The 23,510-nt window shown below is 45.8% G+C and overlaps 1 protein-coding gene across 3 annotated transcripts in view; it reads right to left on the minus strand.

The window, feature by feature from the left end:
- The window catches only part of LOC132578161 (phosphofurin acidic cluster sorting protein 2-like), a 201,444-nt gene that overhangs the window by 11,793 nt on the left and 166,141 nt on the right, over positions 1-23,510 (minus strand). For all 3 annotated transcript variants that reach the window (XM_060248037.1, XM_060248029.1, XM_060248047.1), the window contains exons 4-16: positions 23,144-23,269; positions 22,780-22,942; positions 22,233-22,324; positions 21,041-21,121; positions 17,631-17,690; positions 9,692-9,843; positions 5,508-5,601; positions 5,008-5,079; positions 3,498-3,622; positions 1,831-1,963; positions 1,509-1,613; positions 596-702; positions 75-229 (exon numbers count right to left, since the gene is read on the minus strand). In XM_060248037.1, coding sequence (XP_060104020.1) covers positions 75-229; positions 596-702; positions 1,509-1,613; positions 1,831-1,963; positions 3,498-3,622; positions 5,008-5,079; positions 5,508-5,601; positions 9,692-9,843; positions 17,631-17,690; positions 21,041-21,121; positions 22,233-22,324; positions 22,780-22,942; positions 23,144-23,269 — 1,465 coding nt within the window. The remainder of the gene's footprint in view (positions 1-74; positions 230-595; positions 703-1,508; positions 1,614-1,830; positions 1,964-3,497; positions 3,623-5,007; positions 5,080-5,507; positions 5,602-9,691; positions 9,844-17,630; positions 17,691-21,040; positions 21,122-22,232; positions 22,325-22,779; positions 22,943-23,143; positions 23,270-23,510) is intronic.

Here is a 23,510-nt window from a genome sequence, read left to right on the forward strand (position 1 = left end):
AACCACTCTTGGTCAGCCATCATCAGTATCCTAAGGCTGACAGAATGCTGTGGCCTTCCTGTGTCAAGACTTACCCAAGGGCACCACCAGAAAACGGAGGTAGTTGAGCCAGTCTGGGGTCTTGCTCGCCAGCTGCTCCACAAAGAAGCGCAGGACGATGCTCAGGTAACTCTGGTCCCCTGCCACAGCCACCTTCACTGGAGGAGGCATGTGGGAATTACAGTTGCAGCTGCCAGAGGAAGAAAGATTCTGAGAGGTTCAGAGCGAAGCAACACCAGAACAGGAAAAACAAAACATGCACAGTGTCCTCTCTCCACCCTCCAAATGTTCACAGATTCTGGATTAAAGGCAGAGCCTTCATTCAACCATCCAAACTCAGACTTTTGATAAAGCTTGGATAAGCATGAGCTCCAAAGATGGGAAAACAATAACTGTAAATGCCTCTTTGGGATACAGGGCCTGAGCAGAATTCCCTAAGAGAAAGCAGGAATCACTGCATGCTCTGTGGATATTGAACCACAGAGATGATGTTTTGGCAACAGCTAATACCCAGCATACACCAGCTGGCTGCATACTGCCTGTGGGCCGTACTCACTATCTCTGGATGCGAGCAACAATAGTGTTGAAAGCAGCCTGGACATCCGCCATGGAGCAGGTGGAGACGATGGGCTGCTTGTGTTCCTGGAGCTGATCGCACAGATACTGACAATACAAAGCCAAAAACAAGAGCATGAGGACCTGCTTTCTACTGAAGCAGACCCGCTGGCCCATCTAATGCAGTATCGGGTCCTATGACTTGACAGCCACTTCCCGGGATCTTGGGCAGAGATCTTGCTCAGCCCTGCTGCCAGGTTCTTGTGTTCTGGGGTTGACAGAAACTGAGAAGCTTCTCCTGTCTCTGAAAATAAACTTCTACCATACCAAAATCTTATTCTAAATTCCTTGTTTTTAAAATTGCTTTACTAATATATTTTGAGGTGGTGGTGGTAAATACAGTCGTGTCACAGCCAACTTATGGCGACCCATAGGGTTTTCAAGGCAAGAGATGATCAGAGGTGGTTTGCCATTGCCTACCTCCATGTTGTGGCCCTAGACTTCCTTGGTGGTCTCCCATCCAAATACCAACCAAGGCCAACCCTGCTTAGCTTCCGAGATCTGATACTACCATAGTGAGCCTGGGCCATCCAAGTCAGGGCATCAATTTCTTTATCTCTGTTTTTATAGGTTTCTATCTAGTCCTTTATTAAAATAGAGGGACTCCCAAACTCTCCCAGTGAAACCTCAGCAGCATTTCGCCTCAGCTGAGTCATCAGGAGTGGCTGCCTTGAAGTGTGCCTGCTCCCTGCTGGTGTGCTCTGGACTGCACAGGTTGATCTGGGAGAACTGGTCTTGGTTACAGCAACAAGGGGGCTGGGATCAGATGCGCTGCCACCAGGTGAGGCATACGAAAGATGTTCCAGAGGCACCAAAGCCCTGCCTGCCTACCCAGGACATAATTCAATGTTTACCTGGCCTTGCCACTCGCTGATGTTTACCAGGATGATGCTCTCTGGCAGCTGCTCATCCGAGACCAGGATCTGGTTCAGCTGATCATATACAGACTTGCGGGGCACCTGCAGCAGCCAAGCAAAGAGGCCTTCAGAGCAGAGTGAAACTCACCAGGCTTCTCCTAGGCTGGTAGGTGATTTAAAAGCATGGAAGAGCTCCTGTCCCACCCCCCAATTTTAACAAGAAGCTGCCTCTTTCCTCCACCCCTCTTGCCCATCCATCCCTTTCCATGGGGGCCGAGTCAGTCCCAGGCAAAAGAGGACTCCCTCACAACAACCTGACCTGAGTGCTCTGCCGGGAGTCTGGGGAGCTCTCGCTGTCCAGGCTGCTGGTCCGGTCCCCCTGGCCCTTGGAGTTCTGCCTGTCCTTGACAGACATGCTGCGGGGCCGCCACAACTGCTTGTTCTCAACTTTGCTAAAAGTCAGAAAAGTCAAGGTGAACAAGGGTGTCCCAAGGGAAAGGTTCTCCCTAAGGACTGAGTAACCACAATTGTGCAAGTCGGCAGTGATGCACAAGAGCTCCAGAAATAGATCATCCAGCCCATGATATTCACAGGCACCCTTTTCTGGAGTCCTCAAACAGCAATTCAAGGACATGGCAAAAAGCCAGCAGGGTCTGATCACCTCCATAAAGATCAACTGAGGATGTCCTTCTACACTAACTTCCATGTAGAACAAAGTTTGAGTCCCGTGGCACCTTTAAGACCAACAACGTTTTATTCAAGGTATGAGCTTTTGTGTGCAGGCACACTTCCTCAGATAAACAAAAACTCATGCCGTGAATAAACTTTGTTGGTCTAAAAGGTGCTGCTTGGCTCAAATTTTGTTCTACTGCTTCAGACCAACACAGCTGCCTACCTAGCTCTAACTTCCAAGTGTCAAACTTGCTCTGGAAGGATGCTAGGGATTATTAGGAAGGGGACTGAAAATAAAACAGTCAATATTGTAATGCTCCTTATAAATTTATGGTCACCATATCTCAAAAAAGATATTGCAGAGCTGGAAAAAGTACTGAGAAGGGCAACCATGATTCGGGAGTTGGAGCAGCACCTTTCCGGTGAGGGAAGGCTGAAGAGTCTGGGACTTTTCCATTTAGAAAAGAGATGACTAAGGGGGAACACGATAGAGGCTTACAAAATTATGCATGGAGTGGAGAGAGCTGACAAACAGAACTTTTTCTCCCTCTTCCAAAATACTAGGACTCAAGGACATCCAGTGAAGCTGATGACAAGTAGGTTCAGGACGGACAAAAGGAAATGCTACTTTGCATGGAGGATGCTTTCACACACACTAAATAAAGCATTTTCAATCCACTTTCAATGTATTTTGCAGCTGGATTTTACTGTGTGAAATGGCAAAATCCTCTTGTAAACAGTTGCTGAAGTGGATTGAATCTGCATTTTTTAGCATATGTGAAAGCACCCCGTTAAAGTGTGGAATTCACTGCCAGAGGGTGTAGTGATGGCCACAGGAATAAAAGCTTTAAATGGGGATTAGATAGATTCATAGAGAATAAGTCTATCAATGCTACTAGCCATGGTAACTGAGAGGAACCTCCACATTCAGACGCACTAAGCCTCTGAATCCCAGAGCCAGGAGGCAACATCAGAGGAAGGCCTCAGCCTCCCTGCCCTGTTGTCCAAAGGAACTGGTTGGCCACTGTGTGAGACAGGATGCTGGGCTAGATGGACTACTGATCAAATCCAGCAGGGCTTAGAAGCTTTCTTAATGACTCCCTTTCAGTTCATTACGATTCATTGAATTTCAGTGTTTTCAGTTATTTACCTTCATAGGTCAAGATGGCCAGAAAGGCAGCAGCTCAGCCAAAGGAGCTTCCCATATACCTGGTCACCAGCAGACAAAACTAGCACACTCTGGTCCTTTGGCATGTGGAGATCATGGCAGCTGTTCCCCATCAGGCCAGCAAACACGGACCAAGCCTTCCTTACCTGGGGGAAACAGTGGCTGGGAACTCAGGCTTAGTGACGCTGCTCAGCTGGGCTAGCCTGTCCACACTGCTGTCCTTCAGGGATGTCTCAGTTGCTCCTGGGCAGGATTCGTCCACTTCCAATTCCTGAGAGAATACATAAAAAGTATTTGGGGGGAGGACTTTAGGCCCTAAAAGTGGCAGTTTCAACTTGGCAGCCCCCCCCCACCCCAGAATCTTCCAGAAAGCTGGTTACTTTACTACACAGTCAGTTCTTCCATCTCCTCCAATTTACACCCTTGTCTGCTCCTAGGTTTTCTCTACACACTCACTGCCATGACTATATACAAGTTTGCAGACACATTTGCTGGATTTACTGGCCACATCCAGCAGGAGAAGGAAAGAGAAATATTTCCTACTTCTTGGGGGGGGGGGTCAGTCCAGTACTTTCAGGACCCTTACAGCTGTGGAAAGATCCAGGAGAGTAATGTGTGTTTCTTAGCTCTACAATGCACATGATGTGCAACTGAGCCATAGGCTGAGTCACGCAAGTTAGCTGACTAACAGGACACAGCTTCCTTTAAATGGACCCATGAGAAACATACTTGCGCAGATACTTGTGCTATACACACCAGTGTTTCCCAGTCTGTGTTTCCTACCGGGGTTTCCTTTTGGGTCCTGATTCAAAAATGGGTTGTGAAACCTATGCAAGTGGCTCCCAGGATTTTGCAGCTTTACTGATTTGTCCATGCTTGGGTGGTGGTTGTTTTTTTTTTAAGCGGGTAGCTACAGCAAGTAATTTTGGAATTGTGGGTCACCCTACCAAAAAGGCTGGGAACCTCTGAGTGCTGCTACCAAGAGACGTGCATTACACTGCCCTCATGTGTTCAGACTGCAAAAAAAGCAGCATAAACAAGAAGGGCTGCAGCCAAAGCAACACATTTAGATGTGTTGATAAACCCATGTTGGTATCGTTAGGGCACACCTGAGGTCCTGGGCTTCTGTCTCTGTCTCCCCCATGCAAAGTGGAGAAAGCCACCCAAGCAGACTACTCTGGTCAATCCCATCAGCTTCATGAGTAAGTGGCAGACCAGGGTCAGGCAAAAGAAGATGAAGAAGAAGATATTGGATTTATATCCCGCCCTCCACTCCAAAGAGTCTCAGAGCGGCTCACAATCTCCTTTACCTTCCTCCCCCACAACAGACACCCTCTGAGGTGGGTGGGGCTGAGAGGGCTCTCACAGCAGCTGCCCTTTCAAGGACAACCTCTGCCAGAGCTATGGCTGACCCAAGGCCATTGCAGCAGGTGCAAGTGGAGGAGTGGGGAATCAAACCCAGTTCTCCCAGATAAGAGTCCGCACACTTAACCACTACACCAAACTGGCTCTCCTCTTTACATACAGACTGCTGGGAACAAACGGGTTATATGAAAATATCCAGTCTCCCCAAGATGAGTAGGCATTTAGAGCAAGCAAAACAAGGCAACTGAAAAAGGTAAAGACTGTGCCCTTGCCCTGGCATTCTGGACTTACCATTGCCGCTGTTTCCATAGCAGCTTCATCTTGGGTGCGAGGAACACCTGCCTTCCGCTTTTCTGCTTCTCCCTGGGTGAGTGGAGGAGGGTGGGAAGGCAGGTGGAGGGAAAAACAATCAAGACTAGAAGTGAGGAATTCTGATCCACTCATCCCCCAAGCAGGGAGTGATGGCAGGATGGTTCCAAGGAAAAGGAAACATCAAAACAAAAGCTGTGCCCACACACTGACCAATGCACTGGAAACCAGGCCAGTTGCCCCAGGAGGGGAAACCACCGACCGCTGATGCTGCAGGGACCAGGGTGGCCCTAGCAGAGCAAACGAGTCCAACTGGCCTGCTCTGAACCGCTCATGAGAGAAAGACAGGAGGAAGAGAAAGAAAGACAGGAGGGATTGCTCCCGATAGCGTTCAGGTTCTGGAGGGTAGGCCCAGACAGAAAGGCTGCTCGCAGGGGAAGGAGGAGCAGGAGGAAAAGAAGGAAGAGGGAGGAGTAACTCACAGGGCTGCCCGACTCTCGCTCCTGCCCTTTCTGGCTGTGCAGACTGCTGATCTCAGTCTGGGAACCAGAGTGTGAGACGCCCTCAAAGAAGCGCCTGCAGAAGAAACAGACGGACAGACAGACAGAGAGACAGACAGACAGAAAGAGAAGTGAGGAAGAAGTGAAGTCACCGTGATCCCAGCTCAAAGCCCTCCTCCACCTCTGCTCCCACCGGCCGACCCATCACCAGAACCCGAAAAGCTTTATGACGACATAAAAAGACAGACAAGGAAGTGGCAGATCCTGATGAGCAGCTTTTTTTAAAAAACCCAAACCTTTAGTATAGAAAGGATACAAGAGAGCAGAGCTCCCCTATTCCCAAACAGAAAAAGTTGTTCCCCCCCTGCCCTTCCTCCTGCATCATCTAGAACCTCTCTGACCAGGAAACACAAACCACAGATAAAGGAAACTGGGGAGCATTCAAACGGCAGGATGCTACTAAGGCACAAAAGAGGTGAGACAGTGGGTGCTTTCACATGGCGACTCTTTGCAAGTGGATTTTGCCATTCTTACACAGTAAAAATCCAGTTGCAAAGCATGTTATTTAGGGTGTGAACGCACCCAGTGTTTTCATGACTATCACACGGCTGTCGCCACCACCATTTTTAAAGGCTAAAATCACCCATTTTAAGCTTCAGAACAGAACTGTTTCATGGTCCCTGTGACAGACATGAGGATGCCATCATGTCTAGTTGGCCCTCAATAACAATGGAGCGCTTAACCAGACATGATGCTTTCCACACATACACTCACAGGGAACTTAGAAGTGCTGGGTGCATTTAGTTGTGACCCCTGAACATGGAGGTTGTTGTTCCTCCATCACGGAGAGCCAGCATGGTATAGTGGTTAAGAGGTCTCTAATCTAGAGAACCAGGTTTGATTTCCCCACTCCTTTACATGATACCTGCTGGGTGACCCTGGGCCAGTCACAGTTCTCTCAGAACTCTCTCAAAACTCTCCTACTTCACAAGGTGCTTGTTGTGGGGAGGGGAAGGAGACTGTAAGCTGTTTTGAGGTTTCTTAAGCTAGAGAAAAGTGGAGTATAAAAACCAACTTTTTTTCTTGAAGGAAAAAAAAAATCCTGTTATCTTGAGACAGGGAGAAAAAAAGAGTCACAAATCTTCCTCTTGGAAAGAAGGAAATGAGGAAACTAAAAATTCAGTGAGAGCCAAGAAAGGATGTTAGCAGATGCATCAAGAGGACAAAGAGCCACTGCTGCCTTTGCTAAGCTCATTCTTCTTCCCCATCTTCCCCCGCTCTAGCCTGCGCTATGAAATGCCTTTGGGGGGAGATGCAGCCCATGTGCTGTCCTTCCCTACTCTACCCTGATTTCCCCTCAGCCCCCTCTCTTGGTGCCTCATAGTGAGATTTTCAAAGTCCCCCCATATTCATCTTTCCAATCAGCATTACAATTCCTCCCCATGCCCCTGTCCTCCAAGGTTCTTCCTTCTATCCTCGAAGAGCAATGACCTCCATGCTGAGTGGCCATAATTAGATGGACCCAGTGTTTTCAAGTCACCTGCACACATGTCCTATTAAACCCTTACCAGAAGCCCTAGGCAGAGAGGGAAAATGAGAACAGAGCTTCTGTGGTTCAAAGGATGTCCTGATGCACAACCAAGTCATAGGATTAGAACAGAGGACTGGTCTGATCTGCCTTCAGCTTCCCACACCACACTGGCACCACATGTTTTGAGAGGACATCGTTCCCCATTTGATGTGTGTAGCATAGTCCAGCCCAGGGTCTCCAATACAGTGCCCATGGGCACCATGGTGCCCACCAACCTTTCCTGGCACCTGCCAAGTGTTTCTTGAAAGTGGGCAGGTTCAAATGGACCACAACTTCTGACTGGCCATTGGGAGACTTCATTGGTCGTGTAGATATTTTACAAGTTGGTTTGGCAGCAGCTGCCAACACAGAACAAGGATCCTCACAGCATGACTGAAGGTGTACACAAGGAAATACTTTAAAATAAAATCTTAATTTTAAAAGGCATCTTGTTATGCAGAGCTTCTTCCTGAAGTTATGCACCACCTCACACCGATAGTTTGCAGATGGCCCCATCTCCTGAGGCAACTATTTTGTGGCTGTGCTCACAGTAGCCAAAAGGGACTAAGCACAAAGTCAAATGAAAAATAAACTGGAAAAATAAAATGCCAAATGCCAGGCACCAGATGGGACAACGTGCATTGCAATTCCCAGCTGCTGCCACTGTGTGGCAGAAGAGGAAGAAGGAGAAGTCTCAGGCACTTCCAGCTTGCCCCCCCCTCCCCGCCACAGCTGTGACTGAGAAGAGGTGGGGCAACCATGCTGCATCACAGAGCAGCCTGGCAGGCAGCACAGGCCCCTGACATCATTGGACTGGGCCAGGATAAGGAACATGGCAACCTTGTTGAAGCTGAACAGGAACTTTGTGTAGGTTGCCTCAAATTCCATGACAGATGGAAGGCAGAATACAAAGGAGATAAAATAAACCATGGGTAAATGAATAAGATGGGAAAACTCAGCTCAAAACTCAGCTTGGGCGTGAACAGAGTCAAGGGACTGCTGCTATCTCAGCTTCATTTCCATTGTGAGGATAACACTGGCCTGCCTTCCAGATAAGGTGTAAAGGTTACTGAGATATTTATGAAGGACTATTTCCTCTCATTAGCAAAAAACGTTGCAAAACTTCTCCACAGCGCCTAAATAGTACTGGGGAGAGGAGAAACAGTTCAGTCTGCTTTGCAGGAAGTGGCAGATTGAATTCCTGGCATTTCTTGTTTAAAACGGGTGGGACAGAACATGCCGGAGACCCCAGAGACTCACTAGACCAATGATATGATACCACAGAAAGCAGCTTCATAAATGTTAAACAGCAGCAACACTAATGAATGCAGAACATCAAATTGATCTTTATCTCCCAAATCATACTTCCAATTTTTAAAAAAGCTTGCTGCAAGAGCAAGAGTGCTATCCGTTGCCAACTACAACAAAATGGATTCTAGCAATTAAGCAGATAATGCCAACAGGTGAAGTGAGAATATACTGGTGAACGGATGCTGCTCAAGGAAGTTCCTAGGAATTGGACAGGAACTGTCTCTGCCTCTATAAATAAGGTCAGCAGGCTTCAGAGTCATTCCTTTGGACACCTTTGGTGAATAAAAAATGGCCTCCAGGTGATTAGGGAGGCAAAACTCCAGTAAAATGGATGAGTTTTTAAGGTCATCAAAGAACTGCATGGGCATATATGGGCATATACGGCAAGAAGACTTTGTAGCCTTTGTGGCTTCTTTGCAAAGGTGAAGGACAAGGCCCATCATGTCCCACAGCACCCAGGACCACCTGAGATGGTCTTCCACCCATACCCATATACCAAGTCTGGCATATGGAAAAAATTTCCTAGCAGCTCTGCCACAACTATGTCAGTCTGTTTTCTCAAAACTCTTCCACTAAGCAAAATTTTCAGCCTCAGCAATGAGAAAGACCTCCTCCTAGCATCTAATAGTTGGAGATGAGAAGGTATTGAATCTAAATGACCAGATACAAACTGGAATATACACAAATATATTTAACTTCTTTCATTGCTATACATCACCCAAAGGTCCACCAGAGAATGCAGCATTCTTCCTATCAGGCTCCAAGGCAGGGTGGCTCCCTTCCCATTCCTCTCTGCCTTGCTTCTACATGCAAGAAGGAGGGATGGATGAGACCAGAAACACCTTCTTTCAGCTGGAGGTGTTTCCCACTGAGGTGCTTTGCTGCTCTATCAATCCCTGCTGGTCCACTGCAGTTTACGCAGGACTCTCTATCAGCCTGTCAAATCCAAGGTCAGCCTCAAGTTATCAGCATCCATCACAGAACTGTTTTACGGTCCCAAATCTCCCTTTTCCAAGCAAATGAATCAAAACGCAGAAGCTGTCTCATAAGTCATTTGCTTTGGCACCCTGGCGTTAGGGCACCATTAAGGAGTCAAACTCTGCTATGGGAAAGGAAGCTAGAATTCCCATTTTTAATGGTGACTCTAAGTGGAAACTACCTTACCTTTGAAGGAGGGAAAAGAATTTTTTTAAAACCCCGGAGATGTGCAAAGTCAATTTCTCGCACTGCTATTATCCATGAAGCTAGAAGGAACTAGGCCTGTGTTTTTCCTGCCAGTTCTTACCTTAGGGTAGGTTTTGGAGTGCTGTGGACGCTTTCGTTATCTTCTATCTCAGGACCACTGTCACTGTTGTTGCATTCCTCTAGGCTATCATAAAGGAGACCCAAGTCTTCCTCCACTTCTTGAGTCTGATCCACTGGATCAGAATCCAAAACCTGCAGAATCGAAATCAAAGAAGGGAAAATACCAGAGAACAATAACCAGTTAGAATGGCACTTCTTCATTCTTGGAAGAGGGACACTTGTGGCCTAGGGAATATGGGTCCAAAAACCATACTGTTGGTGATAACAGAAATCTTGAGTGGCATTAACTGTCCTGTCCCTTGTGACATAGAAGCTCTTGTATGGCGCCAGGAATGGGGAAACAGCAGGATGGGGTGGGGTGTCACTAGGCTTAGCCTTCTGCCAAAAAGACACAACAATGGCAAGGATACCATTCTCAAGACATAGAACATCTGTCATATTTCACAGCAGGTACCAGATTTTATACAGAATTATTCATAGGAATTTTTGGGAGGCCAGCTATTCCAGGTTCAGCGACTACTCCATGGAGAAAAAAGTATTTGCCTTCCAAATGCATAAGAAAACCCCTGAAACTTTATTTCTGCTATGCCAAGAAGGCGGAACATTGTCTCCCTTCAGAAACATCTTTCCTTTACCTTTCCAAGACTGAGCTAAGTCATAGCAAAACCAGCTCCTGTCAATGGAGTTTTCAGTGAGAACTGCATTTAGCATCATCTTTTAACACATGAACACATAAAATTAAAAAAAAATACAAATTTGGTCAAATTGCTACATGTGTAGAGAGCCCGTTTGCTCCAGCAGGGAAGTCTCAAGTTTAGTTAAGATCCAGTGAAACATACAATTGGACCCCCTATCCTTTCAAAAACAGTTAAAAACAGCTACTGTGGGGGGGGGGGGGAGAGGTGACTCAGACTGGGACTAAAATGATTTTCCAGCACACTGGTTTCCCAATCCAAATGGGGGTACTTCCCCTCCCCTCATCCCCCAGATGCACTATGTCAACCAGGGGTGGGGGAGATTTGCATTGAGAAATGCAACCAGGGGTGGGGGAGATTTGCATTGAGAAAATGGTGTTGGAGAAGAGGGTTAAACCACCCCTCCTCCAGAACTGTGGCTCCAATCCTAATAATCTGCCGCAAAGCTGCTTTTAAACTATTTTTTAAAAAACTTCAGAGATTACAGATCTCTCTGCAACCTGTCTACATTTGGCCCTTAGATGGGCCTGTAGCTGCATCAACAGTAGCAAGGCTGCTATCTGCAGCAAGAGTGTAAAAACACATTCCATGTTAAGCCCATATGCTTTTGCACTGACAAATGGTGTCTGCACATGCTGCATTCTGTCCATCTGTTTGGACTGCAAGAAAACCAAGGAAATCTTAAGCTCGCCAAGAACTCTGCTGATGCAAGCCTTTTGTCCTCGAGGGTATTGTTCTGTCAGCTTCAGTGAGAGTGGCTTGGCCTGGGTTCACCCTGCTGAAAAGAGGTGGTGCAAGCTATTAGATTATCCTGTTGCTTAGGTGGCATGCACTCGGTCAGCCTCACTCATTAGGGGAACAGCTGGAACTTAGCATGAATTCCTAGGTTTAAGTCTCAGCAGGGCTTTTTCTGTAGAAAAAGCCCTGCAGGAACTCATTTGCATATTAGGCCATACCCCCTGATGCCAAGCCAGTTGGAACTGTGTTCCTGTGCATTCCCGCTCAAAAAAAGTCCTGAATCTTAGCATCAAGAGGGGACTGATTGCAAAGTAGCAGGGTTGGAGAACGGTGCCTACCTAGGAACCTTCTGGGTAAAAGACTTCATGATACTACATCAGCCATAGGAAGATTCAGCTCCAGGGGTTGTGCCCCAAAAAACTTGTGCATCCTTCGCCCTGCAACTCAGTCACCACAGCCATGAACACCATTTCTTGGCATGATGACTGATAGCTGAGTATGTAAACTGACTACCCTGAAAGAACTGCATTGGAAGGTTCAGCCTATTCATGTGTGTGAGTCATCATGTGCTACTGCAGTCAACCAGAGATGGACAGACAGCATGAGGCCATGTTCAGAACACTGGAAGAAGATGGGGCTCAAATCCTTCTCCCACAAAGCCTACAGGGCAGTCTTGGGCCAATCACTCTTTCTCAGGCTAACCTTCCTCATAGGACAGATAAAAGGAAATACTTCTTTACACAGGGAGTGATTAAAATGTGGAATTCCCTTCCAGAGGATGTAGCGATGGTCACAGGCACAGACAATTTTAAAAGGAGATTAGACAGATTCAGAGAGGATTGGTCTATCAGTGGCTATTAGCCTCCAAGTGCAGAGGCAGTCAACATTTGAATCCTAATGCCAGGAAGCATCATCAGGGGAAAGCCTCAGCATCTATGCCCTGTTGCTGGACCTCCAGAGGAACTGGTTGGTCACAGTGTGAGACAGGATGCTGGACCAGATAGACCACTGGTCTGATCCAACAGGCTTCTTATGTTCTTGTCATTGTGAAGATAAAATATGAGGAGAGCCAGTGTGGTCCAGCAGATAGAGGGTCAGACTAGGACCTGGGACACCCACATTCAAATCCTCACTCTGTCATGGAAGCTCACCAGCTGACCTTGGGTCAGTCACACACACTGATCCTAACCTACCTCACAGAAGAATGATATAAGCCACTTAGGTACCCAATGAAATAAGCAGGGTATAAATGAACTGAACAGATGAATAAAATGGGGACAGAGAAGAAATGTTTAGCTGGGCAGGATTTTTAAAAAAGGCAAGATAAAAAAAACTACCGTATATGGCTGTGAACTTGGCCTCAGGAGTAAGGTGAAAATGCTTTAACAACCTAATTTTTCAGATAACAGGTCTGCTCAGAAGTAAATCCCTCACAACTTGACAGAACTTAATTCTCTAGCAGAGGTACACAATAACAATGCAAGTCTTTCAAATCAGTCCTCTCAGAAAGAAACTGTGATTACTTAAGTATTTTCTACCTTGAAAGCAGGTTGCATCACATACCCCAGGGCCAGGTAAAGCCAAACCACAATGTTTCCTTTAATCAGGGCTTTTTTTGTAGAAAAAGCCCAGCAGGAACTTATTTGCATATTAGACCACACCCCTGACATCACCATTGTTTCACATAGGGCTTTTTTGTAGGAAAAGTTCACCAAGGCCTCATTTGCATATTAGGCCACACCCCCTGACACCAAGCCAGCCAGAACTGCATTCCTATATGTTCCTGCTCAAAAAAGCCCTGCCTTTAATCAAACAAATTCTGTGTTTTTTCAGCCATCAACAACTAGACCACACCAACCAATCTCCCTGTACCAGCTGCAGCCTTTGCTAACACTTCAGATCAATGTGGTGCAGTCAAACAGATGGAATCTCACCTCTAGGCAACCCGGGCCCCCTAACAACATCTGCCATATTTGGCACTGAAAACCTTGATTATGACATTTCTTTTACCTGAAGCTGGAAGAAAGACCAAGGCCAAAAAATATACTAAATAATACAATAAAAGAAAAATCTATTGGCCATAGGGAAGTATTTCGCAGGAAATACTATCTGGTCCCAAAAATGGTGGCTTTAAACAGCATGTTAAAGACATCTGCAGGTTTTACTAATGAGGAAAGCTGTGAATGCTAAATGAGGATAAGAAAATGATAGAAGTGGGCCTAGCAAGATTTTTAAAAGGATATAGCAAGCACTGGCTACAAGGCAAGCATGGGAGGAAAAAAGGCACCCAGCTAGTCTACTTCTCATGCATGAGAGTGGGGCAGAGGAAGGAGAGACTTGGAAATCCCATCTGTGCATTGACAGGAAATTCATCGACATAGTAAGTCACCATACACAGTGTTCCTAGTTTTAAAAAGTAGCCATGTTAGTTTGTCTGTAGTAGTAGAAAAGAGCAGGAGTCCAGTAGCATCTTGAAGACTTTTGTGAGTCACAGCTCACTTCTTCAGATAGAGCTAGAATTTGAGTCCATCCTGTCCTTACATCTTGGAGAGTGGAGTGATTTCAGATGCCAAATAACAGCAGCAGGCATGATAGGATTGGTGTGATATGCAGAGGGGACTAGACATGGAGAGATCAGCATTGGTAATAAGATAGGAAACCTAGGTCTCAGTTCAGTCCAGGAGGGTGCATTGTCTTGAGCTTCATTATCAGTTCCAGTTCAGCAGTCTGCAGGACAGATGGACTCACATTCTAGCTGTATCTGAAGAATGTTTATGTTTTGTTTGTGTTTAATTTGATTTATACCCACCCTCCCCGCCAAGGCAGGCTCAGGGAGGTTTTCATCAGATCATAGAACAATGATTGCAATCATAAAATCAATAAAATCATTAAACAATATAAATTAAAACAGTATATAGTTGGTGCTAGATTAGATGTTACTCATTCTCAAGACGACAGTTGTTCCAGGATTCTTCCAGGATTCTCCTACAGTCAACTAAAGGCTTGCCAGAAGAGAATGGTCTTACAGGCCTTGCAGAACTGAACAATGTCCTGCAAGGCCCTAACCTCTTCCAGCAATTGGTTCCACCAGGGCTGCCACTGAAAAGGCCCGATCCCTGGTAGTCGACAGTCTCACCTCCTTCAGCCTGGGAATCACTAGGAGATGTTGGGATCCAGATCTCAGCACTCTGGGGAACGTGTGGGGACAGATGGTCCCTCAGGTAAACGGGTCCTCGGCCATATAGGGCTTTAAAGGTAATAACCAGAACTTTGTAATGAATCTGGTACACCAGGGTGGCCAACGGTAGCTCTCCAGATTTTTTTTTGCTTACAACTCCCATCTCCCTCAGCCAGCATGGTCAATGGCTGGGGCTGATGGGAGTTGTAGGCAAAAAACATCTGGAGAGCTACCGTTGGCCACCCCTGCGGTACACTATTGGTAGCTAGTGCAGTTCCTGCAGCGCTGGGGCTGTATGAGCTCCCACTTGGGCCGCCCCAGAAGCAGCCTAGCAGCCGCGTTCTGCACTAGCTGAAGTTTCCGGGTTCACGACAAAGGCAGCCTCAAGTAGAGGGCATTACAGTAGTCCAGTCTCGAGGTGACCGTTGTATGAATCACAGTTGCCAGGTTGCCATGGTCAAGGAAAGGAACTAACTGTTTCACCCGCCTAAGGTGAAAGAAGGCGGATTTCGCAGTTGCTGCTATCTGGGCCTCCATCGTCAGGGAGGCCTCCAATAGCACCCCCAAACTTCTGACCTTGGACGCCATTGTCAATGGCGCCCCGTCAAAAGTTGGCAGGGGGATTTCCCTGCCCAGGCTGCTGCAACTCAGGCAAAGGACCTTTGTCTTCATCAGGTTCAGCTTCAGTTGGCTCAGCTTAAGCCACTCAGCCACGGCTTTCAGCGCCTGATCTAGGCTTTCTGGGACATTGTCAGGTCGGCTGTCCATCAGTAGATAGAGCTGGGTGTCATCAGCATACTGATGGCAACCCAGCCCATACCTCCGGACAATGTGTGCAAGGGGTCGCATGTAGATGTTAAACAACATTGGGGATAGAACTGCCCCCTGAGGCACACCGCAATTAAGTGGGCGTCTCTGGGACGACTCTCCCCCAATTGACACCCTTTGTCCCCAACCACAAAGAAAAGAGGAAAGCCACTGTAAGGCTAGCCCCTGAATCCCTGTGTCGGCAAGGCCGGTGGGCTAGTAACTGATGGTCGACCGTGTAGAATGCAGCCAACAGGTCTAACAGCATCAGTACTGCCAAGCCGCCTCGATCCAGATGCACGAAGAAGTGAGCAGTGACTCATGAAAGCTCATACCCCTTGTGGAGAAACGCCATCTTAGTCAATGTTGGTGCTTCATTGGGAGGGATCACTAAACTGCCAAGCAGGCTTGGGCCTAGCCTTCCCCTCACTCCCCCCTCCCTTCCAGAGCCAAACCAACAACTCTAGGGGGAAAGTCTCCTAGAGAGGCAGGAAGTTCTTTTGTTCTCTGCATGTGAGTTAGGCAGGAAGAGTTTTGAGTTCTCAGCTAGCACTCAACGGAGAAGGATGTGAGACTGGGAGCTCCTGCCTGGGGAAGAGGCCTATTTACGCAAAATGAGGCCCCCAGGCAGCCAGACAAAGTAAGTCATCCAAAAGGCAGGGCGTGTTTAGACCAGGGACAGTAGGACACGTTTAAAACCACATTTTGTTTGTCAGGCTGTTTGCTGTACGGGTGCTGTGCTGGGCTAACTTTTTAAATGCAACTGTTTTTGTTTTGTTTTTCTTTCCCTTTCTTTTTCTCTTTTAAATAAATATTTTTTTTGCTGTTTTGAATGCTGGCAGTCAATCTCTGTACCACATAGATCCCCAACCGCTCTAGACCACACTGCATTGAGAAGGGGGCCCCGGGGAAGGGGGAAGGCATGCAGTTGGATAAGGTGCCAATCCTCCAGGGGTGCCCCAAAGAAGTGCTGAGATCTCTGTGAAACCCAAGTGCAGGGTGGCAGAGGACCTTGAGGCCTAGCCTCATAGCTGGAGAGGGGGATTGGGAGTCCTGTTCCTCTCAATCTGAACCCCTAGACTGAGCAGGTGGTGGCAGCGAGCCCAAGGGGCAGGAGGAGAAATAGCTCCCTCCAGGAGTTGGCGACTCAATAGGGAGCTGACGGGACCGGGTCTGAAGGCAGAATCGGGCCGGTTCCGTCACACCCCGCCAAAAATGTTGTCTTTTAAGGTGCTATTGCTCTTTTCTACTGCTATAGTGTTTTTTGTTTAGTGGTCCACTATGATTGGTGGTAACTAGGAATGGGCAAGAACCACAAAACAAACAGAATTTTTACTGAAACCAGACCAGTTTGTGGTTTCTTTTTACCCAGTTCATTTGGTTGCGCTGTTCCTGAACCCACAACGAACCATCATTTTTCCATGGAGGTTTGGGTGGTTCATTAGAATGGTTTGTTGGCCAGAAAGTCTGGCTCCAATTCAATCAATTCCTAGGCAACGCTGGGGGTAAACTTGTGGAGAGCCCTAGAAACACCCATAGTTGTTGTCCATAGCTTGACCAGCAGCTCTGGAGCTCCCGTTCTGCTCTACGAGAGCAGACTGTATATATACACCACACCCTGACTCAGCTGTTTTCACTTTGTAGCAGGAAGAGAGGAGTTATTTGAGAAGAATTGCTAGCTGCTGGCTGATTCAAGGGAAGGCTTTGAGAGATTCCTTCCCCCCCGCCCCTCCCCCACACACAGTCTGACAATTTTTAAAACATCTCTCCCAGCTGCGAGGGCGGGTGAGGAGAGCCTGCTGAAGACTCCCTGTGAATTTGGAGTCTCTAACTTACAAGGGGGCTGGTCTACCACCTCCTATACTCACAAACCGCATGAACCACAAACTGGTTCAGCAAACAGAAAAGTTTGAGAAAGTCTGTGGTCCGTGGAACCCAATGAACCACAAACCACAATTTTCCCGGTTCATGCCCATCCCTAGTGGAGACTCTTCAAGATCTCAACTCAAGACTCTTTAAAAGCAGATAAAGGAGACTGAACTGGGACTTTATACGTAGGAAAGCACATGATCTATCACTGAGCTATGGCCTCAATCCCAGGTTACAGTAACATGCACAGATATATTATTAATTTCCAGTGCAATAGGACTTAATTTTAACATCATCTGTAGCGTTTTAACTCTAAGAAGCATTGGTGGCCAGAAAAGAATATACAAATATTTTAAAGGATCAGTTAAAAATGAATGTATCCCATCTCTATGACCAGACATCCAGTGCTTTGCCCCTCCTTCCAAAGAAAACAAATACCACATCAAAGGCACAAGGATCACAGTATATCCCTGAAAAATTGGGGGAGGGGAGAGAGAAGAGTATCCACCCAAGAGATGTTGTACAGTGGTTTATTCTTGCAGGCAGGTGCCTTCTGGGTGGGGGCGGGGTGGCCGAAAAGAGAGAAACCAAGCTAACAACACATCTGACGGGCAGATAAAATAATTTCTTACCTCATCAGTCACTTTAAATCTCTTCAGCAATGCAACAAATTTCTGCTTGAAGTTTGGTTGCTAAAACAGAACCATTAAAAAAAAACACTGTGTGAGACATCTGTGTGGGAAAGGTCTCTGCCCTTGTATCCTTATATCTTTTCTGAGGCAGACTAGGCACCAATCAATGGACTAGCACAAAACCCCACAGCGAAGGGTCTCTTTTGCACATTATGTTTTCCTACATAGCAGTCACTTGTCATGCATAAGCCATAACATGTCTTGATTCTAGGTGTAAATGGCTGTGTCTTTTCCATTTTGGGAAGTGATTTATTCTCTCATATTACCTATCCACAGAGCAAGGTCTAGTGCCTTTCTCTGACCTTCCCTTAGAAGCAAAAGACAGATGACTATGACACAATATAATACTATTTATTAAACATTAAATGCCAGCAGTGCTTTGGGCACTGCATGGAACATAGAAGTGACACAGTCTTTACCCAAAGTGCTCGCCGTCTGCAAGGCCAGAATGCAGAGGGGAGAAACACCAAGACTTATTATCACCTCAACACTGACAGAGCTGTCAGTCCTTTGACAAGCCATTCCTTTCTGTCATGGCTTGCCAACATGGCAGATGGCTGTGCGTTCTGAAGTTATGGCTGCACAGTGCACAACTGGATGCACAGGACATCTGCCACATCCCTTCAGCCACAAGGATGCAGAAAGAGGGCTGGGATTCAACCTGTTTTATTTATTTCTGCCACCTCTCTGAGGAACTTGCTCGTGGTGGTTTACAAAATAGACCATCATAAAAAGAAAACATTAAAAGTTATTAATTAAAATCTAGCATTAAAATCCAACATTACAGACCCAGCCACAGCACAAAAATGAAGACCACTAAGCAGCTTAAAATAACAGTTTAAGAATAAAATAACATGGTATTAAAAGACCATTTGAAAGCCTGGGTGAGCAAAAACATTCCAAAAGGGAAGGGCATCCCATAAGTGAGGCACCACTGCTGAGAAAGCCCTGTCTCTGGTTGATCTGCCTCACACTCAAGGTGGCGTCAAACAATGCCGAGACCATGGAGGTTAACATTCAGGAAATGACAGAAAAGATGCTCTCCGTGTTACAAAACAATATCAAAATATAATTACAATACTTTCTGTTCACAACATAGTATTACAATATAAATTTCAGTAACAAATTCAGTGACAAATACCATCCAAAGCACACAACTTCACTACTGTCCATAAGATGATATCAGGTTCTTTCCAAACAATACAGCCTGACGATGCAAAACTGGTCTGTTCTCATTTCGGATCCTTATGATCCTTCCTCTGGGACCGTCTTATTAATTTTGAATGCAGCAGTCTGATGGTGCCTTATTTCTTTACTATACACTGTTTTCCAGGCTTGCTCTAATTTATTTCATTACTAGAACACTACTGGAGAAAGAACAGTAGCGTTCTAGTAATGAAATAAATGCATTCAAAATTAATAAGACGGTCCCAGAGGAAGGATCATAAGGATCTGAAATGAGAACAGACCGGTTTTGCATCGTCGGACTGTATTGTTTGGAAAGAACCTGATATCATCTTATGGACAGTAGTGAAGTTGTGTGCTTTGGATGGTATCTGTCACTGAATTTGTTACTGAAATTTACATTGTAATACTATGTTGTGAATGGAAAGTATTGTATTATATTTTGATATTGTTTTGTAACACGCAGAGTATCTTTTCTGTCATTTCCTCACACTCAAGGTGGGGCATAAAATGCAGGGCTTGCACAGTAGATATTAACTAGCAGGTTGGACAACATGGGAGGGGGCAGTCCTTCAAGCACCCTGGTCCCAGGCCATTTGAGACATTAAAGGTAAGAACTAGCACTCTGAATTGTGCCCATAAAGAATTTGGTAGCAATTGTAGATCTTTCAGCTCTGTAGTGAATGATCCTTGCATTCCATCCCTGAGAGTAGCCAAGCTACTGCATTTTGGAAAATTCAAAGATTCCGGGCCATATTTAAAGGCAGATCCATGTACAGTAATCTAAGCTTGATACAATCAGAACATAGTTCTGACCAGATCACACTTCTTAGGGAACAGCCACAGACAGTGTATCAGCCAAAGCTGATAAAGACATCATGCACCACAGAGGCCAGGATCCAGCAATACTCATAAGTCACAAACCTGCTCCTTCCAGGGGAGTACAACCCTTTCCAGGGTGGGTTAACTTCTCAATCCTTGTCTGGACTGAGCTTCAGTTTATTGGCCCTCATCCATTCCATTATTCTCTCCAGGCACCTATTATGCACAGACTTCTGGCATCAGGCATGCTGTGTGAGAACATCTGCCAAGTGCCTTGAAAGTCTCTCTGTAGAGACGTTTAAAAAGTGCAAGTATGCCTATAGCTGCAAGCTTAAACATACTTATGAAGTAGCAAATGATTTGAGTTCAGTGGCATGCCTTCACAATGGGCAAGCTTATGCTTCTACTACATGGATAGTAAGTGGAACAGCATTTGGTCATAAGGAATCAGAGAATGTACACTCCATGCTTAGAAACAAAAACATTCGACGAAGTAGTCCAAATTCTACTTCCCCCAAAAGGTGGTCCCAAAACAGATCTGGGCTTGGAAGTTGTCTGCATGGATGACCACTTGAAAACCACTGGTCTCTCTACATTCAGACTGGACATGCTCTAACTATAATTGTCATAATCTTTTATCCCATCCATCCTCCAAGGATCTCAGGGTGGCAAACGTTTCATTTTTACAAGTCTGTTGGGGGACTGAAAGACTGGGACTGGGCCAAAATCACCTAGGGAACTCCATTATTGCGTAAGGTTTGAAAATGGGTCCTCCTTGTCCTATCCAGCATATGAACCACTATATCACTGTGGTTCTCCCTATGCATAAAATACTTGGGACCAAAAAAAAAAATCATTTCTTGGTTGTTTTATTCTTCTTTCTTTTTTCTGAATGAAAAATTTCAACATGTCATATAAGCTGCTCAGAGCTTTAGAGACGGAACAGGAAATAAATCAAATGAATGAATGTAACCACTCTGAGCTTCTTTGGAAGCAGAGTGGGATAAAAGTTACTAAGTAAATGAATTCTGCAAACTGTATAAATTTTGCAGATTAAGCACATATGCCTACATTTGGGTATTTTGCATAATTTATTCTGCTTCTGCTAATCATGAGGAAAGGGGTTGTGGGAGAATTCCTGTTGTCTTTAGATACCGCCAGGGCATCAGCGGCATGCTGAGTGCCTAAGAGTTCCAAATGGACAGCAATACTTCTTCAGACAGACCCCTATTCTCTAGGATATCATCAGCCAGGGAAAGCACAGAGCACTCCAGACTGGGAGCAAAAGGAATTCCATTCCCAGTAACCTCCCCTTTGGAAAAACCAAGAAATGTTGCCCTTACTCTGGTCATTGATGTGGTCCTGATCATTTTCCGCCGGGCTTTCTTTGGCTTCCTCACTTCGTCGTCTTCATCATATAAATCCTGAACAGCATGAGATGTCACCAAATATCAGAAGAATCTAATATCTGAGGCCAGTGATTTCCAAACTGTGCCTGGGATTGCTTCATAGTTTATCAAAAGTTCCTCAATCTGATGGTCAGTAATGGCAGAGAACCTTCCTCCAAAGGCAACATTACCCATAATGGCAGATCCTCTGAGGTGCACAACTGCACGGTAGAACTAGGTGCTCTTTATCAGGGCCCATTCACAGTTGACAGGCAAGAATGGTAAAGCACAAAATTCCTGAACTGAATTCCTTGCTGAACTGAGAATGCATCTTAGAGCATACCTCAGAATTCTCTCTGGCATGCAAGGATATTGCCAAATGCTCAGGAGCTCCTCATCAGTATACAAAACTATCCTCAGATGGTACAGAGGGAGAAATGGTGGGCCATCTCCTTCCCCTAAAGGAACAATGGGTCATCAGAGGATAGCAATGGTCTATCCAATACTGGGATTCTTTAACTCCTCTTTTTAATAAGATAATTTAGAGCATCCTGAATAGTTTAATAAATAACTGAGGTGCTGGCAATTTTTTTAAAAAAACAACAACTTTGCATACCCTCTGGGATGACCCCCGCACCTCCACACCCCAGGTTTGACCCTTCACTGGGTCAAGAGTGCAAAGAAGGATTTAAGGCTGGAAAGAGCTCTGCACGTCTACAGGAGCTGGCTCTTCACCCAGTAAAATTACCGCCTCTCTAACTACTTCCAAACCTACCCCCACTATCTTTTTTTCTTGTGCAAGACAGAGCATTAAGTATTTCTTCTCATACAATTTCTAAACCAAATTAAATGCAGTCATAGGAACCAACTGTTGTACATTTCTATGCACACAGTAATTCCATTAAAATTATATTACAGCATGATGTGTTGCAGCAGCTGCTGTGCTAGGGCTTACACAACAAGAACTGGGCTAAGGACATTCGCCTTTCTGTTCACACATACTGGATCCAACCTGTGGAATAGTGCAAGGCACTGAAGCTACACCACTGGTAGCTGGAAAAGGCAGCTTGGAAAGAAAGAAAAAAAGATACATACACATTCTTAATCTTCTTGGAGAAAGGGTGACAGAGATAAGACAAACAGATACCTGGCCTTGCACTGCATCATCGCTAGCTTCCTGCTCAGAAGAAAAGCTGTCATCTTCTTCTTCGGAGTAGTTATCAATATCTGGAGAGCGATCTGGAAGAGGAAAATACATGTATCATGGGTCAAACTGTCCTGAATCAGTTAGAAGAAGGGTCAGAAGTGAGGACAAATAGAAGAGTCAGAAAGAGTCAGCAACCTTTAGCGTATAGGACTAGAAATTTGTAATAGATGAGGCTTCATTTAGCCACTGGAGGGCATGTTATAAACTGAGTGGCAGGAGATATATAAACTTAGAAACAGAGATATTGCTGGATAGATGGAAGATTAAGCAAAGATGATGCTACAGAGGACAGCTGATGCATAAACTTAAAAAAACAGATTCTAAATTAACAGGGGAGACATTGCTGGATATCAAGCAAAGATGAAGCTACAGAGGACAGCTGATTAGCCAAAATTCCTAGTTGCTAGTGCAGAGATGAAAGAACTTCAATTAAATCCTGCCAGACAGAGTTCTAGAAAGATTCTGAGAGTCTATAATATATATTTACCAGAGGCTTTGATTTTGGGACCAGAGGGGACATTTCCATCTTCATGGTCAATGGGCTGGCTGGAGAGGGAATAAATGCTGATTTCGGCTACCCGGATGTTTACATCCTTGATGTTACTGTGCAGTCCCAGGAGCTGGCCTCCATCTGTCGGGTGCTGCATTACCTGAGTAAGGGACAAAGTGTGCTACAGGAGAACTCTGGAGCAAAGCAGTGAAATCCCATTTAGAACAAGTACAAGTGCTGCAACTGAACGATACTTCTTTATGCCCCTCCTGCTTCCTATCAGCTCTGGCACTGCCCAGAACTCACTGTTCAGAGATGGCAGGAGACACAAAATGCTTGCATCAGTCTCAGCTTTCCTTACCTCAGCCATGTTGATGATTCCCACTGCCAGAGTCTTGTAGCCCAGAATAGTGCGGTTCTTGTATCTCTTTCTCCGTTGGAGCATAATTTGGAGCTTATTGCCATCTCTCTTCAGGAAGTGTGGATACTACAGAAGGGGAGTCATACAGGTAATGCAATGGTTTGGCCTACCAAACACCCTCCAAGTCACCTTCCTCCATGCTTCATCTTGACAGCCCTGTAAGCAGTTTTCAGTCATCCTAGTCTCTGGGGCATGGCAAACAGACCTCTGAAGAATAATTATATCCTATGCTATGAATGCAGAAGACAACAGTCATTTTAGCAGAGACACAAGTGAATTTCTTGGGCTGCTCTTCCTAAGGGCACCA

The sequence above is a fragment of the Heteronotia binoei genome, chromosome 1 (assembly GCF_032191835.1).
Source record: "Heteronotia binoei isolate CCM8104 ecotype False Entrance Well chromosome 1, APGP_CSIRO_Hbin_v1, whole genome shotgun sequence".
Taxonomy (NCBI): Eukaryota; Metazoa; Chordata; class Lepidosauria; order Squamata; family Gekkonidae; genus Heteronotia; species Heteronotia binoei.